Below are 18,309 nucleotides of genomic sequence, written 5' to 3' on the forward strand. Positions count from 1 at the left end.
ATTTTTAGGAAAAAAAAATCAAAATTTAAAGAAACTGGATAGTATAACATACACAAGGAAAAGGGATAGGCAATAGAGGTTGCTTTTGAAAGGCCTATATACTGAACTTTGCAGACAAAGATTTCAGATTAGCTGTTGTAAATAGACTAAAGGAAATAATGTTTAAGGAATTAAAAGAAGGTAGGTTAGTAGTGGCTCATCAAATAAAGAATATTTTTATAAAGAGGTAGAAATTATTTTTTAAAAAGGAACCAGTGGAGCTATGATACCAAAAGAACAGATGATAAAAGTAAAAATATTGGACCATACGAGAATTTAAAACTTCTGAACATCAAAGGATACAGTAGAGTGAAAAGCCAACCTACAGAATAGGAGTTAATATTTATAAATCATATATTGGATAAGGGGTTCATATCCAGAATAGATAAAAAAATATCCTATAACTCAACATAAATTAAGAAAAACCTGATTTTAAAATGGGCAAAGGAGTTGAATAGACATCTCTTCAAATAAGATCTACAAATGGAGAGTTGGGCCTACATTTTCTTCTACTAGGGCAGGGTCTTTGGTCTAATGCCTAGGTCCCTGATCCATGTTGAGTTGAGTGGGAGGTTGGGTACAACCAGGGTGAAAGATAGGGGTTTGATTTCATTTTTCTACATATGGATTTCCAGTTTTCCCGGTACCTTTTGTTGAAGAGGCTATCTTTTCTCTAATATAGGCTTTTGGTGTCTTAGTATAGTATGAGATAACTATTTATATGTGTTTATATCTGTGTTTTTTATTCTGTATAATTGGTATTTTTTAAACATCAGAAATTTATTAGTTGCTCAAAACATTACATTGATCCTGACTTATCATATACATTTGTTTCAAATGGGGTATGAATTCTTATTATTCCCACGTGTACAGATTGCAGGATCACGTTGGTTATACAGCCACGTTTATACATACTGCCATACTAGTGTCTGTTGTATTCTGCTGCCCTTCCTATCCCCTTCCTATGATGTCTGTTTTGGTGCCAATACCATGCTGTTTTTGTTACTATGGCTCTGTAGTATACTTTAAGGTCTGATATTGTGATGCCTCCTGCTTCACTTTTCTCGCTATGGATTATTTTGGCTATTCTGGGTCTCTTATTTTTCCAAATGAATTTCATGACCAAACAAACAAATAAAAAAAATCTAAAAATGGCCAACAAGCATATTAAAGATGTTCAACATCACTGATCACTAAGGAAATGAAAATCAAAGCCACAATGTGATATCATCTTATTCCCATTAGAATTGCTACTATATACAGGAAAAAAGAAAACTGATAAAAAATAACATATGTTAACAAGGATATGGAGAATTTGGAATACTATACACTGTTGTTGGGAAATAATGAATAGTGAAGTTGCTGTGGAAAACGGAATGAAAATTTCTCAAAAAATAGAAAATATAAATAACAGATGATCCAGCAGTTCCACCTCTGGATATATATCTGAAAGAACAAAAAAGCATGGTATCAAAGAAATATTTTTATACCAATTTTAATAGCAGTATTATTCACAACAGCTAAAAGATAAAGCAACCCATTGATGAATGAATTGATAAACCAAATGTGAGCTACACATATAATGAAATATGTGTATATTATACATACATATACATTATTATAAATTTAAATTATTGAATATACTATATTTTGTAATGTATTAAACATAATAGTCTTAAAAGAGAAGGAAATTCCAATACAGGCTACAGCATGGATGGACTCTCAAGATATGCTAAGTGAAATAAACCAGTAGCCAAAGGACAAATACTGTTAGGATTCTACTTCTATGAAGTACTTAGGTAGTGAGATTTGTAGAGACAGAAAATAAAATATTGGTTACCATGGGGTGAGAGAAGGAGAGGTAGTTCAATGGGTACATTTAGTTTTACAAATGAAGAGTTCTATGGATGAATGGTGGTGATGTTTGCACAACAGAGTCAATGGTTTTAATGCTACTGAACTGTATGTACACTTAAATGCTGTTAAGATAGTAAATTTTATGCTCTGTGTGTTTTACCAGTATTTAAAAGAAATGTTTTAAAAATAAGGAAATTCAGGAGTTGAAAAGTATACTAACTAAAATGAAAAATTTACTAGAAAGGTTGAGCAGTAAACTTGAGTTGGCAGAAAATTCAGCAAACTTGATGACAGAACAAAAGATTATACAGTCTGAAGAGCGAAAGAAAAAATAATAAAGAAAAATGAGTAGAGCCACAGAGAAATGTGGGCCACCATTAGTGCACCAATGAGAGTACTAGGAAAAGGGGGCAAAAAAAATAATTTAAATATTTTAACTTTTCAAATTTTATGAAAAAATACTAATCCAAGAAGTTTAACATACTCCAATTAGAATAAACACAAAGACATCTACATTCAGACTCATTGTAGTCAGAAGATTTAAAGACCAAAAAAGGAAATCTTGAAAGCAGCAAGAGAAAAATGACTGTCAAATACAGTGGAATTCCAATAAGGTTTAAACCCTGTCATCTCTTGAAACAGTAAAGCCAGAAGGTAGTGAGATGACATAGTGAAAGTGCTGAAAGAAACCATCTCCCACAAAGCCATTTTTCAAAAGTGAAGACAAAATAAAAACATTCCTGAATAAAAACTGAGAGAAGCCATTGCTATCATGCTGAAAAAAAGTGACAGTAGACAGTGATTTGAATTACCCTCCCTGCCACTCCCGAATAGATACCAAAGCTTTGTTAGAAGTAAACAGGTAATGATAAAAGATAGAATAATTACACATTTTTCTTCCTTTTTTGAGCTTGTGTAAAACATTATAAAAGAGGAACTATGTCTGGTTGCATTCTGGTTATTATAAGAAGTGTCTTTCTATTTATATCAGAGCATCCTCCCTTGCTCCATGTTGTCTGAAGAAAATAGAGGGTAAGGGAGCCAGTTCTTGATCATACAAAAGGAGCAAGCCAGTGTTCTCAGAATGAGGAAATGGTTTTCAAAGAAATTTTATGATCTCTTATCTCTTTTATGTTATTTTAGCTATTTCCATGGTTCTTTGATGGTAACGTTAAAAAAAAAAAAAAAAAAAAGCTTATGGTTTCTTGATTTAGTAAAAAGATTCCAATTTAGGTAGTCTCTGTGGAAGAAATCCATAGAACTACTAAATTTCTACCTGAGTTAGCAATGAGCAATTCTGTGAATTTTTGTCTTGTTTAACTTGATTACCCTGTTAATTTGACAAATTATTGGTGGAGTTGAATCAAGTTTCCACACTTCCAATGAAGCACTTCTGAGAATTGGACATTCTCCTACATAGCACAATGGAAGAGGCTGGGTAAATACATTTAATAATTATCTGTACTCTGTTGCTTTTTCTGCTGCTTATAAACTATTGCTTAAGAATCTCTGGATGGAACAAGAAATATGGGGCTGTAAGTTGAGCATGGAAAATGATTTTTATCTTAACTATTTATCAACTATTCATATTAATATTGTATATTTATAGAAAAACTATGTAGTAGTATCAGGAAATCAAGGTTTTGATAAGTTCTATCCCTGTTTTGATTGAGCCCCAAAATAATCAGAAAAAATTAGTAAATAAATATGTAAGAACCAGGATATCTATTTACATTCATGGTTCCATTTCAAACTGGCTGAAAGGAAAGTATTTCCCTAATATAGCTCTTGGAACTTAGCCCAACCACCCAATACTTAAGGGCACAGAATTGGAACATGGGATCCTAGGTTTGCCAGTTGATAAAAGTTTCATATGATAAATGATTTGCTTGTGAAAATCAACGTATTTTTGGTTATTAGCGAAAAAGGAAAAACCTTAGAACCTCAGGGGAATCTATCTAGAGGGAGTACAAGAAAGGGTGAAAGACAACCAACAATAAAAATTAATTAAAAAAAAAAAAAGAAAGGGTGAAAGGGAGGAATGTTTAGAAGACTTTTCTAAGAGTGGGAATAAGTGTATAAAACTCAGCTAGTCATTCTTGTCCTTTGCTTGAAAGCAGCATTGTACCTAAAACAGTCTAGCAAGGTAATAATCCATTTAAAAACCTCAATTGTAGTCAATTCCACATTTTCAATGGGAACTAATTTCAGAGTGCAACAGCTCATTTGGTTATAATTTTTTTCTTCCTATCCAAATGCAGTCTTTCTTTCCTTTTCTTTCTTTTTTCTTGGTACTGGGGATTGAACCCAGGGGTACTTTACGACTGAGTTATGTCCCCAGCCCTTTTAATTTTTTATTTTGAGACAAGGTCTTGCCCAGGTTGGCCTCCTCCAATTTGTGATTCTCCTGCCTCAGTTTCTGGGATTATAGGCATGTACCACAGTACCTGGTTCAGTCTTTTTTATTACAGGAAAGACTGCTTCCTTGTGTTATGTGCTCAGATTTGAGTGGCTGAAATATATTTCCTTATAACATTTTTCCATGGGCTCATTGAATTATAAATTTAAAATGCAAATACTTAAGCTTATTTACAGTAACCTACCATATAGCCATTCCAATTCCACTAGAACATCACCAAGGAAATGGCCCCCACCCTTCCTGAGGCAGTCTGTCAACTTTTAAAAAATATTTTCCGTGGGAGTCATGTAGTACCTTCTAAATCTTTTCTTTTTTAGACCAAATCACTCTTAACTCCTTGAACTTTATCTCATTTTAATTATTTTTGCTGGTTATTTCTTTATCCTTTAAAAATATATTTACTTAATAGACTTGTATAATAACACTCCCAGAGAGCAAAGGCTATGTGGAAAACATCTAAATAATACAAAAGCTTTATGAGCTGGAAAGAAATTTAAATGTCAGAATGAGAAAAATGTAGGAGGGAGAGTGAATACAGCAGGAATGAAGCTGGAGAGAAGAAAGGCTACAGAAGGCCTGACCCCTGCAGGTCAAGTGGAAACTTTAGATGGAGCACCAAAATAAGTTAGTTTCATGTTCCATAAATTCATGAAGTCTGTCGATTGCCCTGCTTAAGAAGGGTCAAAAATTTCCAGCCCCTCTCCCTGCAGGACAATCCTGTGGTTCCCAGTTTCAGACTAAAATGCCTCTTCCAGATCCTGTGGTCTCTTGTTGGTGTAGGATAATAGAGTTGGACAGGACTTGAAGATATCTTCTGATCTTGACAGTTCCCAGGGATGAAGGCTCTGCAGCTTTCTTTGTTATCCACTCTCTTTATTGCCCTTTCCTTATTCCATGGGCTCTTCCTTTCACCCTTTCCTTCTTATACCCCACCCCCCACTTAGGCCAAGAAAGCTCAACTCTCAAAACAAGAACTAGAGTCATCAAGGTTTGATGAATGTCAAACAAGTACATCACTTCCTAGTTTCATTATACTGTTTTCATTTGAGTTTCTTCTACCATGACTAGACAGTGGGTTTAGGAACTCATTGTTTAAACTTACTCTGACTTAGGACCGTCACATCTTTCAAATGACTAAAATTGGACTAGATATTTTCTAAAGTACCCTCAAAGTCAAATGTTCTCTGATTTTATAATTCTTTGAACTAAAACAGGAATAAAAGGGTAATTGTAGGTTGCTGCTTGAAATACTATTTCAGTAAAAAATTAAAAAAAAGAAGACTGCAAAGTACTTGGCACCATAAGGACATTTTTAAATTCGGTTCAGTTGTGATGGCCAAACCTCAAGAGAAGGAGAAGAAAGATGAAGGGAAATCTTGAGAGAAGTATCAAGTGTGACTGAGTAGGTACCTTAAGCATCTTGCAAATCAGAGTGTGCAAGAAGGCTATAGGGCCACCCAGAGACCTTTTCACCAAGTACTCAGCCCCCAGAACAAAAGATAAAAGAGAAAAACAGATAAATGAAGGAACAAATATCTTATGTCTTACACTATAGGTAGTAAGCATGGAAAAAAAAATTATTGAGAGCCCCAAGCCAAAAATCTGGATAGATTCATGATAAATTCATTTTGTTTATTCAAGAAATCTAAGCATACTTTAGTGATACATTCCTAAATTTTTTTAGAAATGTACTTTATTTTTAGTGTACTGGAAGGTCTTCCAATGATAAATTGGTAATTGCTCATAGTAGAAAATAGGGGGGTGGGATGCAGCTAAAGATGTGGCTCTGTGGTAGAGTACTTGTCTAGTAAGTGTGAGGCCCTGGGTTCAATCCCTAGCACCTGAAATAAAAGAAAAAAAAATTTGTTTGTCAACCCTGGGCATGGTTCTTTAAATCTTATTGCTAGTTATTAAGCATACTTGAGATCTTATGGCCACATATAATTTTGTATACTCATTTTTTACTTAGCATTAGTATGTGCCAATGTCATGAAAAACTCTCAAGTTGCATCATTTTTGTAAATATATAATATTTCATTTTTAGAAGTTACCACTATTTTCCCAGCCACTCCCCTGTCTAGGGACAGTTAGATGGCTTCCTCTTTTTCATGATTATAATAAATGACATTATAAAAAACATCTTTTTATAACTATATATGCCCATATTTCAAACTAGTTTATCTCCATTTGGGATTAATGTCATAAAACACACCCATATGTTATCTGGATACTCCTTATTCAAGATAGAGTACTGAAATTGCCATATATCTGACACAGCCTGGCAAGTTTACAAGAACCATTTCCTACATGAGAATACATACTATTTCTTAGAACTGTCTAAATCATTCTCAACTGTCCTCATGGGTGATCGTATTACAGAATGTAATACTGCAGATACATTATTGATAACTTTATAGAACTTATTTTAGAGTTGATGTGAATTACAGACCAAAGTGACAATTTTATTGTGAGTTGCTCATATTCAAACTTTGTTTAACTTCCTTGAAGCTCTCAGTATAAGTACCCACAAGTCCAGATTTAAAATGTCTTCAATCTGTGGATCCTCCTATGGGAATGATTTCCAGGTAATTTTTATATTTGCCTTAAATGTGAATGACAATAAATGGGTTTATACCTTTTAGACCCTTTATAAGTCATTTGGGAGACTTATTTTCACAGGAAAGCCCTGCTCTTCGTTTCTCTAATAAAGTACAAAATCATTGATTTGGAGAAGGTCAGTGACCTGACAGCAGCAGACCTGTTTCTCATATCTAACTTTGGAAGAGTTACATCTTTAATCTTTTCCTGTGGAACTTCGTGTTTGCATTGCTGCCTCAACATCTCCTCTAATTGATCCTTTGCTTTTCTCTATCATTGTTTTAAACATGATGTAATAACCTGTCCCTGAACCCTAGTTGAACTGGCAAGTTTTATATGTCTCAATGGAAGAGTCCCCTTTTTATTGAATATGAGAACTATTCTTTCTTTCTTTTAACTATATAATTTATATAACATCCTGAGGGACTTGAGATAGGGGCAATGCTTGCAATATAGAAAAGAAAAATATCAAAAGCAAATGTTACTTTTTTTGACCAGTATTGTTTTCTAATCAGTTTTATTGAATTTTATAGACAATATTAAGTTTACCAATTTAAGGGTATAGTTTCATGAGTTTTGACAAACACTGAAGATATCTTCTGATCTTGACAGTTCCCAGGGATGAAGGCTCTGCAGCTTTCTTTGTTATCCACTCTCTTTATTGCCCTTTCCTTATCCCATGGGCTCTTCCTTTCACCCTTTCCTTCTTATACCCCACCCCCCACTTAGGCCAAGAAAGCTCAACTCTCAAAACAAGAACTAGAGTCATCAAGGTTTGATGAATGTCAAACAAGTACATCACTTCCTAGTTTCATTATACTGTTTTCATTTGAAAACACCACCATCCTCAGAATTTAGATAAAAAATTCCTTGTAGAAAAGTAGTCTCATTTCTTTTGGGTAAATATACTCAGGAGGAGATGACTGGGTTATGTGGTCAGAATACCCTTTACTTTATAAGAAACTATCAACTTATCTTCCAATGGGGTTTTATCTTTTTGAAATTTTTTATTGTTTTTAATCTCTACTTCTTCACCTTCTGCCCCTCAAAAAAGCTTCTGACTCTTATAATGTATGTCACTCTAACCAAAGATAAGGCCAGGATTTGTACATTGAGGAAGAAGAGCAGGACCAGAGGGAGGTGACTTGGTACATCCACACGACTACCAGATGGGATGGGGAGCAAAGAGATGGAAAGAAAGATCCTTCTAGAAGTGTTTTGGAATCTTGTTATTTGTCCTTTGTCTAAGTGATATCATTTACTTCGAGTTGCTTGGGGCTCACCACAACTTATAAAACATTTTTATATAACTGGCTTTGCTCTTCACAGTTCTGTAAAATACATGTTGCCATCATTCCCATTTTGTAGATGATGAAACTGGATTCAGAACACATTTGTGAGTTATCCAAGATCAACTGCTAGTTAACAGCAGAGATAGGATTAGACCTCAAAGATCCTGACTTTTGAGCTATCAGGGCTTTATCTGCTAATGGTAGCAGCAGTCAACTATGTTATCACTTCTAGGTTGTGCATAACCAAAAGTTATGGTTTATTACCTCCAATTTTCGGAGGGTCATTTAGGTGACTTGCTCAGGGTGGTGTAGCCAGTAGCTGGCTGGACAGGAATGGACTCAGAGCTCATACTGAAAGTCCCCTTCTTCATGTAGGGGGAAAATACCCCCCCTTTTTTTAGTCTCAGAAGGGAAGCCACAACAGATTAGCAAACTGCCTTTGCAATTCCTTTTCCAGTTTTAAGTCTGTACCTCGTTCATGTTAGATGTCTTTCATCTTTATTCTTGGGCTCCGTGTTCATGCTCTTTATCCTCATTGAGTAAACCTGCCTTCTTCCTGCTTCTATTGTGTGGATCCATAGTTGTTGCATTCCCTATGCTATAAGCCTGAGCTAACATTTGGCTTGATTGTCTTGCCTTTTCTTTTGATGGACTTTGCTTCTCTTTCCACTCTCCCTCCATCCCACCTCCTTTCTCCTCTCTACCTTCCTACTCCTCCCTTCCTTTCTTTATTCCCTGCTTCTGCCTCAGTCAAAATATCATCTCCTTTCCTTCAGGCTCCTGTGTTCTCCTTGACTGCTCTGCATATTTGTAAATATGCTATTTAAAGGTGGTCATGGAAAGTTTCAGCAAGGTTTCAATTTTTGTTATTATTGTGAATATGTGAAGCTCAATATTTTCTATTGTAAATACACTATTACATTTTAAATTATTTTCAAAAATTTGAAAGCATGAAGTGGAAGTTTTCATGAGCTATTCAGGTATTATACTGTTGTTAACTAGAAACTCCGTATGGCAAGATGTACATGCTAAATGTTAAAAAGAAATATTTTCCCTATGTTTTATTCTACAAATAATAAGATTCTAAAAGTAAATATTCAGAATTAGGAAATGATAGTCATTTTCACATCTGAGGAATCCAAGTCCCTATTGTGCAACAATTATTAGATTGTATATCACCACTAAAGAGATATTTGTACATTGATATTTCTACCTCAGTGTCAGAATTCAAGATTTTACCTTAGCGTCCATGAAGATGGATTTTACATTTTTTGGAGAGTAGGTATGAGACCCTTTGGGCTTTAAGAGAGGAAACTGGAAAATTGCTTCTGAGCCAGAGTTCTCTACATGTGTAACCTAATTTTGGAGGGAAATCTTGGTCTGAGTGTAGCCCATGAAATCTCAGGTAAAAAGTCTTCACAGACCAGGAGCAAACACAATGGAAAGGAGGTTGACTATGGACCAATCCTTTAAAACTGCAAATTTCCTCATATGTTAGCTTTGACAGCATTCCAGAGCAGAGACCCTTCTACCCAAACTTCATTTTGCATAGATGTGTTAAATGTCACAATTATTCAGCATTCCTGCTTTTAATAGTGTGAGAGAGAGGATATTAGGTACAGATGCAACTGATGCTGATAGAAATTACAAAGAGAGAATCCAGGCAGTGGTGTGGCGCAGCTCAGTGGTAGAAAGCTTAGTTAGCTTGCACGAAGCCCTGGACTTGATCTCCATTGTCACAAACAATACATAATCTAATACTTAACTTGAGTCCTGCCAAGTGGCCTCATTGGGCCTGATGAAAGAGTGGAGCTGGTGCATAGATAAAGGAACAGGGTGGTGGGAGGCAGCTGAAGCACTGAAGATGCTGAGGAAAGAAAGGGAGGAACTTGTTGACATATTACAAGTCTGGGAGATGGGACTTAAGAAACCCTTCAGTGCCTCTTGGAATAGTTGGAAAATACTTTAAAGATTCTTGTTCCTCAAATGGAAGAAGTCTGTGGCATTTGAAAATTGAAGAGTGTCTTGTAATATTCATGCCTATAAATCTCAGCCATGTAGGAGGCTTTCATAGTCAGGGTAAGAGAGAGTTAAGAAGCTTGTTCCAATCATCTTTCATGTTTTGATGTAGTACTGTTGACCTTTTCCAGAAAAGACCTTGTAGGGGTGTTAGAAAGAGCCAGAGCATTAGCTGAAAATTCTAAACAGTACTGCCCCCTTGTCGAAAGTCATTGCTGTGGAAAGAGAGATGGTATTTCTCCGTGCTATTTCCACACTTGAGACCTTCCTCTCTCACATCTACATAATTTTTATGAACTCTAGTGTATTGATTCCTTCTATTAACTACCTTTATGCTATGTCTAGTCTTCCCCATTCCAATATTAAGTAAATATTTACTTGTTCTTTTTTTCTGATTCTTCTCAGGTTTTGACTTTTACATTTAAATCTTTTATTTTTGGTGTGAGGTAGGGATCTATTTTTTTTTCCCTTCCAAATAGTCGGTCATTTACAGTTATCTCAACATCATCTTATTGAATGTGTCAATGTTTCCCCACTGATTTTTGATATCTACCTTCAAATCCTACTTTCAAACAGACAGTACTCTCATATATCATACCTGATCAGACCTCATTCATCCTGATTTTGGCCTTCTACATTCTAGGCAGTTAAGGTTTGGGCCCTATGCAAAGTATCCTCTGGCCCTCCAGTGGCTCCATTCAGCAGCATTGCCATCTTTTTCTATCCAGCAGATTGTGTAATTATTTAAGCATTTTTTTAAATTTTGCTCAAGTTTGATAAAAAATTAAGGAGAAAAGGGAGAAAAATCAAAGTGTTGGTTAACAAACATGAGCCTTGTAAGTTTAAGTATAGAACATTTAAGATATAGAAATCATTTAGGTTACAAAAAAAAAAGTGGCAAGCCTTTCTCAACCTGATGCTTATTGGACTCAGGCTAGTTAGCTTGGATTATGAATGTGAGAGAGAAAAGCCAAATTAAGAAACAAACACAGTTGTGGAAATGAGTAGTCTAAGATTATCTAAATAGGAAAGGCAATCTCTAGGCTGAAATGATTACAATGGTAACATAAAGATGACTAATAACCTTCCCGAGCAAAACTGGGCAAAGGACACAGCTACTCTGGTGTATACTCTTCTCTTCTGTGCTCATGATTTACCTCTAAGTGTGGCACATCCATAAGAAATGTTCTGTTGTCAAAGCCTATCTTAACACTAAAAAGTAAAACTAAAAATAACACAAAAGGGAAAAAAGAAAAAAACCCACTGAGTTATTTTTCAGTCTAGTTCCATATGTTAGTAGCATCTAACCTTTTTCGACCCCTGTATGCAAACCATCATCATGTCCTGTTGAGTTTTGCTTTTCTTCCCTTCATCTACCACCATCACCACTCTGGTCCAGGATTCCTCATCTCATGCCTGAACCATGTAGTAGGCTCATGATTAGTCTCACCACATTCATGCTTGTCTTCTATCAGTCCATTGTCTATGCTGCACCCAGAATGATCTTTAAAAAAATGCTAAGTCTGATTATGTGAGCCCCATCTCCAATTCAAACCCATATTGGTAGTCAGATTGTTTGCATGGTGGCAAATGTCTTTCATGTGACCCACCTCAATTTTCATCATGGTTTCCCTCTCCCTGGCCTGCCTCCAGTCTCTTCTCCTTCCTACCTTGAGAATTGTCTGGAATAAATACTTCCCCTAGTCCCAGAATTAATTCTCACCATCTGTAGATCTCTGGTAAGCCTTTCCTGTCCTCAGATAAGGTCATGCCCCAGTTTGCTCTTATGACACTTGATTGTCATGTGTCCTTCCTTCATAACCCTTGTCACTGAAGCATGTAGTCACACTTACATGATTATTTGTTTAGTGTCTGCCTCCTTCACGGGATTCACTGAACTGAAATCCCCTATGTGCCAGAACCACATCTATTCCTTTTTACTGTATTCCTAGTGACTAGCCCAAAGGAAATTCCCAATAAATATTTGCTGGATGTTGTTCTTTTTTTTAAAATTATTCTTCTAGGGTTTTGAGATGTAATGTTAGGTAATTTATTTGTTGATTTTTTATTCTTTTTTAGTTATTTATTCTAATTAGGTATATATGGCAGCAGAATGCATTTTGATTCATTGTACACAGTTGCAGCACAACTTTTCATTTCTCTGGTTGTACACGATGTAGCGTCGCACCATATGTGCAGTCACACATGTGTACATTACCTAGGGTAATGATGTCCATCTCATTCCACCATCTTTCCTGCCCCCATTCCACCTCTGAATGTTGTTCTTATGTGCCCTTTTGGCAGTCTTGTCTGACAAACAAGATTTCATCAAGAATTTGTTTAAATTTTAAGATAGATAACATTGGCTCCAAATATTTTGATTTTGATTTTTTAAAATAAATTTTTAGTTGTACAAAAAAAATTGTTATCTATCTTAAAATTGTACATGGACACAATACCTTTGTTTAATTAATTAATTAATTTATATGTGGTGCTGAGGATCGAACCCAATGCCTCACATGTGCTAGGCAAGTACTCTACCATGAGCTAAAGTCCCAGCCCCTTGGTTTTTAATTATAGATTTAATGTGCCTATAATATTAATAAATGTCTTTCAGTAGAATATTGTCTTTTGCTTCAGAGTGGTCTTTTCATTCTCTCACTTAGAATCTGAATCTTCAGAATTGCATAGGCTAAAAATCTTAGAAAATGATAAGATTTATCAGTGTACATTTCTGTTTAATTGTATGCCTACAACTTTGTATACATAGATAATATAAATATGTTTGTTGACCCTTATTATTATATATTATTCTCATTTGAACATTCTGTATCCACAATATACAGTTCAGGAAGGAAAGGGAAAAAAAATCATCTATCACACTACTACTCAAACTCACATTTTGGTGGATTTTAGTGTGTGTGTGTGTTATTTGTTTCCCTGCAGTGCTGGGGATCAAACCCAGGGTCTTGCACATGCTAGGCAAGTACTCTATTACTGAACTACATCCCCAGGCCATCTTTTCATGTTTTATTGTACATTATTAGCATTGCCATAATCACAATATATATAAAAATTTGTGTCCTGCTTTTTCCCCATAAATAACTTACAGTTGATTGATCAAAGTATTATATTCTATATGACATTGTAGATAAGCCTAATTCATTCAGTGCAATTTAGTAAATATTTATGAGGAAATACACTGTGCTAGTACCATTCCATACATCTAATACCTTTCAGAAAAAATACACAGGTTTGGTACCTTGACTCTATAGCAACAGAATACTGTAGTTAGGAAGCATTTAGAGACATTTTTACTGCACAGATATATTTTGTAGCATCTCCTGTCCTTCCTCAAAGCAGGAGTAAGTATTCGTTTAATAGCTTCTTCATTTATTCAACAAATTGATTATGGATCACCCCCCCCACACCAGGCACTCGTCTATGTACTGGAGATTCAGCAGTGAATAAAAATCCCTGTGTTGGGAGAACACAGTGCAACAAGAATGAATGAATCAATGAGTCAGGTGATAAGTAGAGAAAGAAAAATAGTAGGGTAAGAGGGATGAATAATGGCAGGTGGGAGGGGCTGCTCCTTTCTAAGGTCAGAGAATACCTCTCTGGATGGTGACATTTGAGCAGACACCTAAATGGAATGAGGAGTGAGCTGTGCAGCTGTCAAAGGGTAGTATTTTTCCTGGCAGAGGGATCATCAGGTACAAAAGCCCTGAGGTTTTCAAGGAATAGCAAGGAGCCAGATTGAGAAGGTAGATAAGAGTCGAAGTCAGTTGGGGGTGAAGCCTCTGGCTTTTCCTTTGAGATGGGAAGTAGCAGAATAGTGACTTGGTCTGACTCATGCTTTAATAGACTACTTCATTCTCTAGTCTTCTATGTTCCTCCTCAGAGGCCTTTTAGTTCCCACCTTCATCACCCTCTGTATGCATGACCTTAAGCCATAGCTTATAGACTTTCTTTTAGACAAATGCGTGGTGTACTTATAGCATGAAGGGCTTATTCCCTGTACCTACATGTGCAGGTAGATAATTAGCCACACTCTGTGGTGTCACAGGATCAGAGTTGATTATCACTGTTCTAAGGAACTAGGCCCATTCCACATATTTGAAAAACTGCCTTAACATTTCATTTCTTGATCTTTTGCTCACTTGAGGCAATTGCAACTCACTGAAAATAATGACCAAATGTGTTTTTCAAATTGCATATAAAAACTTAACCTAGTAGGGCTTACTGTCAGCCTATAATTATTAAGCATGCTTCAACCTCTGACAATCTAGAATCCAGCTTTATTTTTTTATGTTTTATTTGTTGTTCGGTATGGGCGGAGGGAGTCTAATTATAATCTTCCTTGAATTGCTTTATGGTTAGATCTGTCACATGCCAAAGTTAGATCCCATTAGCAGGCTTAAAACATTTATTTCTGAAAGAACAAACTGTTATACTGTTACATGTTGCTTAGGGTAATTGATTTCTTTTGTTTTCTTTCTTGTTACAGGAGGAGACATCACAGCTTTCCCAGATTGGGAGAAAAAATATGGAATGTGTTTTACTGCTGACTGAACACAACCAAATGAACTGTACTGACAGTAGTTTGAAAACCAGCAGTTAGCAGTTTGTTCAGACTCTAACACTGTCCAGCACTTTCCAGAGCAAACTCACTGTTTACAAGAACTCTCGGCCTTACGAAGTTTATAACCTCAAGCTTTGTTTATTTAAAATATTTCTTCGAAAGAAAAGTACCCGAAACCTATTTTCCAAAATGGCCATGGATGAGTATTTGTGGATGGTCATTTTGGGTTTTATTATAGCTTTCATCTTGGCATTTTCTGTTGGTGCAAATGATGTTGCCAATTCATTCGGTACCGCCGTGGGCTCTGGTGTGGTGACCTTGAAGCAGGCATGCATTTTGGCTTCAATATTTGAAACCACCGGCTCTGTGTTGTTGGGGGCCAAAGTAGGAGAGACTATTCGAAAAGGTATCATTGACGTGAACCTATACAACGATACCGTAGAAACACTTATGGCTGGGGAAGTTAGCGCAATGGTTGGTAAGTAGCATAAGTCTTTACACCAATGAGTGATGTGTCCACTGGCCTATTTCCCTACTACAACTCTCTCCATATCCATAAATGTGATTTTTGTTTTAACTTTTCAAAAACTGTTTTGATGTTTCATATTTACTATTCGATTGCTTCTCACTTTCTGCATTTAATTTGGTTTTTAAAGCATTTATTTTCTCAAATTATTAGCAGTCTTGATGGTTACAATAAATTTCAGATAGGTGAATACTTCTCACAAAGTTGAAAAATATAGAGTAGCTCTTCATTGTTTTGGAGTTATTTAAAAGTTATGAAAGAAATAATATTATCTAAATGTGTTTTCAAAGTTTACCTATGAAATTTCCTTGAAGGTTGATTTATGGTTTTACTTAGGATGAGCGTTTTGAAATGTGACTGTCAAAAAATATGCATATATAAATTAGAGGGCTAGAGGTGTGGCTCATTGGTAGAGAACTTGCCTATCATGGGCAAGGCCCTGGCTTCCATCCCCAGCATTGGGAAAACAAACAACAGCAACAAAACCAACACTCATGGGGCTGAGTGAGAATATAGCTCAGTGGCAGAATACATGTTTAGTATACACAAGGCCCTGGGTTGAATTCTCAGAACCAAAAATTAAACAGATAATATTTATTATGTTAACTCTTGTGTTCTTCATTTAAGTTCTAGTGCCATTACCAAATGAATTTAAGTGGTTACATTTCAAGCAGTTCTGGTCTTTTTTGTTATCAGTAGTCCTTTTTTTTTTTGGCTCTTGTTTTGATTTTCTGCTTCTACCACTAGGAACGACTTTTGATACGTGTGTGGGTTTTTCTGGCCAAAACATAATTTGTATGTCACCTGCGTATACTATTGACCTTTTATTGGTAGTTTTCAGTTGTCTAGATGAAGGAAAGAATTGAGCTGAGTGAACTGTGTTGATGTGCAAATAAACTGGTTGGTCAGTGTGATTTCTCCCTTGCCCACAGTGACCGTAGCCTTGAAACACTATGGGGACACTTCCTTACAATTTAAAGAAAAGTCCAGGCAGGAATACACTAAGTGCAGCTGACAGGACTCTTTCTCTGCTTGCCTCTAGGTAGAGATGACATCACAGCAAACAGCTGATCTATACGGGTAATTTGGTTAGGGAGAAGAGGGTTAGAGAGGAATTCCACCACCTTCTGCTTTCAACAGGACATATCCTTTTGTAGGAAGAGTCCTGCAGTAGGAGGTAAGATGCTGGTGTACCAAGAACACAGCCACATTCCACAGGTCCCTAGTTATTTATGGTGTCACTAGCGTTCCTTATGCACCTAGAATGTGGAGATTACTTGCCATATTGAAGGTCACCCACTATCTTTCTTTATAACAAGTTACTTTTAGAAGTCATTGAAGACATCTGACAGAAACAGACTGATATACTAAGATGTTCAATATTAAAAACACAATAAGCTAAGAGGTTCCTGTTTCTCAACATTTTGTATTGTAAAGATGTAAGTTTCTAGATTGCTTTAATTCCAACCACTGTTTTAATTATTGAATTTTATTTACCTTCACTGAACAAGTATTTCTCAGAAGTCAGATATATTTGAAATTCCCTTAGAAAAATAACCATTATTTGTAAAATTCATCCTTGGTAGTTATGATAAATATCTAAGATTTAATCATATCAAGCTGAATTTGAGATTTTTCTCAACAATGTGGACAAGATACATTGAAAATATGGGCGAAATAGAAACACTGACAAAATTCAGTGGTAACTGAATTTTTTCTTCTTGTGAGGAAAATTTTTGAGCAATGGTTGTGTTTATTAAAGAGATTATTAGTTACTGAGGCTATCCTGAGGACTTAAGTTAGAAAGTTTTGTGAACTGAGTTTTATGTCACTACTAATTTTTTGTATAGTCAATATAACTTGTCCAATTTTTCATTTTTCCCACCCCTGGCCTTGGCTCTTTTCTGAAAGAATGAAGGATACTTACCTCAACTAGAATTTGGGTTTACCAAAGCAATTTGAGGTTTTGCTTCAATAACATGATTGTTTGCTTTGGTTTCTCTGTCTTTCTTTTCTTTCTTTCTTTTTTTTTTTTTTTTTTTTTTTTTTCCATGTGTGGTTAGTTGAATCTCAAAGCCTGTATTTGGGGTTGGGGGAGTTTATATGAATTACCTAGAATTTAAAAGTGGACCTCCTTGCAGAGGAACTGTATAAATTTAAGATGGTAGTGTAATTATTATTGGCCAAAACCAAAGCTAATTTTATTCAGAAGTCCAGATTCTTCTAGTCTTCCTCTTTTTAAATTCTTCCTTCAGTTTTTTCTTCTCCCTCTCTCTCCCTGACCTTTTATTCTGTTCTATAATGTTCTCTTTTTTTCCTTAGTAAATTCTCCCCCATCCATGGGCCTCTGTTTTTTCTGATAGAGTTGTGTTGGTTGGTAGAAGAAATTGTTGGTGCCCCTCAACTTCCTGAACAAGTTATCTTCTGACACTCAGCTCTAAAGCAATTATCTATCTACTTTGTATGAAACCACCAACTGTTGCCAATACCTACTGAGAATTCTTCTCATAGTAATACCCATGTTGGCATAAACTATTTCTTTCTACCGCATAAGAAGCATACAGACCCCTTATAGCCACTCAGCATCCAGGGCTGCCAAGCCCTGCCCAGTCCCTGCTTATCCTTCACCTCCTGTTTCTGCTCTGTGAACCGCCCTCACCAATGCCTGTCTCCACTGTGACCCTCAACCTTTGCCATTTCTTTCGTCTTTGCAGGAGCCTATTGCCTCAAGGATGCCTGACTCCCCCTTTTCCCTAGGCTTTCTTACACCTTTATACCATAGTTAATCCCATTCCTCTTTGTAGGATATTATTATCTTACATTAAAAATCTCTCTTTCCCCCTGGATGTGAGTGTAATACCATTTACCTTCAGCTATTCCTGAGGTTTAGGAGGCCCCTGCTCACTACCAAGTCCCCGAGCCAGTCCTGTCTCTGTTTACCCCTCCTTACAGCTGTTCCTTTATTCTTCCCCAC

The 18,309-nt window shown here is 36.0% G+C and overlaps 1 protein-coding gene across 10 annotated transcripts in view; it reads left to right on the top strand.

Moving 5' to 3' along the window:
- Positions 1-18,309, top strand: part of Slc20a2 (solute carrier family 20 member 2) — a 101,535-nt gene that overhangs the window by 41,025 nt on the left and 42,201 nt on the right. For all 10 annotated transcript variants that reach the window (XM_076853790.1, XM_076853797.1, XM_076853793.1 and 7 more), the window contains one exon: positions 14,735-15,287. In XM_076853790.1, the coding sequence (XP_076709905.1) occupies positions 14,999-15,287 (289 nt within the window). In that variant the 5' untranslated portion in view covers positions 14,735-14,998. The remainder of the gene's footprint in view (positions 1-14,734; positions 15,288-18,309) is intronic.

The sequence above is a fragment of the Callospermophilus lateralis genome, chromosome 4, assembly GCF_048772815.1.
Source record: "Callospermophilus lateralis isolate mCalLat2 chromosome 4, mCalLat2.hap1, whole genome shotgun sequence".
In the NCBI taxonomy this organism is placed as follows: domain Eukaryota; kingdom Metazoa; phylum Chordata; class Mammalia; order Rodentia; family Sciuridae; genus Callospermophilus; species Callospermophilus lateralis.